General features: G+C 44.5%; 1 protein-coding gene across 1 annotated transcript in view; it reads right to left on the bottom strand.

The window, feature by feature from the left end:
• The window catches only part of GABRA5 (gamma-aminobutyric acid (GABA) A receptor, alpha 5), a 58,643-nt gene that overhangs the window by 1,955 nt on the left and 55,396 nt on the right, over positions 1-1,292 (bottom strand). The window contains exon 8 of the mRNA XM_009883103.1: positions 989-1,200. Within this exon, the coding sequence (XP_009881405.1) occupies positions 989-1,200 (212 nt within the window). The remainder of the gene's footprint in view (positions 1-988; positions 1,201-1,292) is intronic.

Raw genomic sequence — 1,292 nt, 5'->3', positions numbered from 1 at the left:
CAGGTCACGCTGGATGGCAGCGTGGCCCTCTGGAGTGTCAGCCACCCCTCCCAGTTTGGTATCATCAGCAAACTTGCTGAGGATACACTCTGTCCCCTCATCCAGGTCATTGATGAATTTATTGAACAAAATTGGACTGAGTATTGACCCCTGGGGGACACCACTGGTTACAAGCTCCAACTAGACTCCGTGCCACTGATCACAACCCTCTGAGTTCTGTCACACAGCCAGCTCTCAATCCACCTCACTGTCACCTCATCTATCCCACACTTCCTCAGCTTCCTAATGAGGATGTTACGGGAGACACTGTCAAAAGCCTTGCTAAAGTCAAGGTAGATGACATCTATGGCTCTCCCCCCATCCAGCCAACCAGTTACAACATCATAGAAGGCCATCAAATTGGTCAAGCATGATTTACCCTTGGTAAATCCGTGTTGACCATTTCCAATAACTTCCTGTTCCTCAATATGTTTGGAGATGACATCCAGAACGAGTCGCTCCATTAACTTCCTAGGGACTGATGTGAGACTAACCAGTCTGTAGTTCCCTGGGTCCTCCTTCTTGCCTTTTTTGAAGATTGGAGTGATGAGCTCAATCTGAGCTCAATGGAGCTCAATGTGAGCTTTGTCATTTATTTGGGAGAGCGCACATGGAGTGCTCTGCAGAGATATGTTTCATAGTACATGTTTACTTATTATCAGATTATCAGAAGTTTGGTCACTGAAATCCCATGCCACCTATACTCAGTGCCCTATACCCTCCTGAAAACAGTCCACTCCTACAGATGGTGGAGACTGATAGTCTATCTCTGTGAAAAGAAGAAGGCATATTTCCTTGCAATTTTTCCTCTACAGGAAGGTGAAAGTATGTCATGAGTTAATAAAACACCTTTTTCATGAAGAAGATGAAAATTGTCGAGTCAGTTATTTGAACTATGCTGAGTAACTGCTTTTTATTCTAGATATTTTAAAAAATGTCAGGTAAGCACCTTGATTTTAGCAGCTTCCTGGGCTTTTTTGCCATCCCATGCCCAACTCCTCTTGGTGAAATAGTTGACTGTTGCAAATTCAATCAACGCAGAAAATACAAAGGCATAGCAGACAGCTATAAACCAGTCCATTGCAGTAGCGTAGGCCACTTTTGGCAAAGAGTTACGGGCACTGATACTTAAGGTGGTCATGGTGAGGACCGTTGTTACTCCTGTAAAAGAGGGGAAAAAAAAAAGAGGCAGGGATCAGTTTGGTAGCCCTTATGAGATCCCGAACAAGTTATGAGCAGGCCCCAGTTCAGCA

The sequence above is a fragment of the Charadrius vociferus genome, unplaced genomic scaffold, assembly GCF_000708025.1.
Source record: "Charadrius vociferus isolate BGI_N301 unplaced genomic scaffold, ASM70802v2 scaffold92, whole genome shotgun sequence".
Taxonomy (NCBI): Eukaryota; Metazoa; Chordata; class Aves; order Charadriiformes; family Charadriidae; genus Charadrius; species Charadrius vociferus.
Note: the sequence above shows the minus strand (reverse complement) of the source record. Positions and strands in the feature narration are given on the sequence as shown.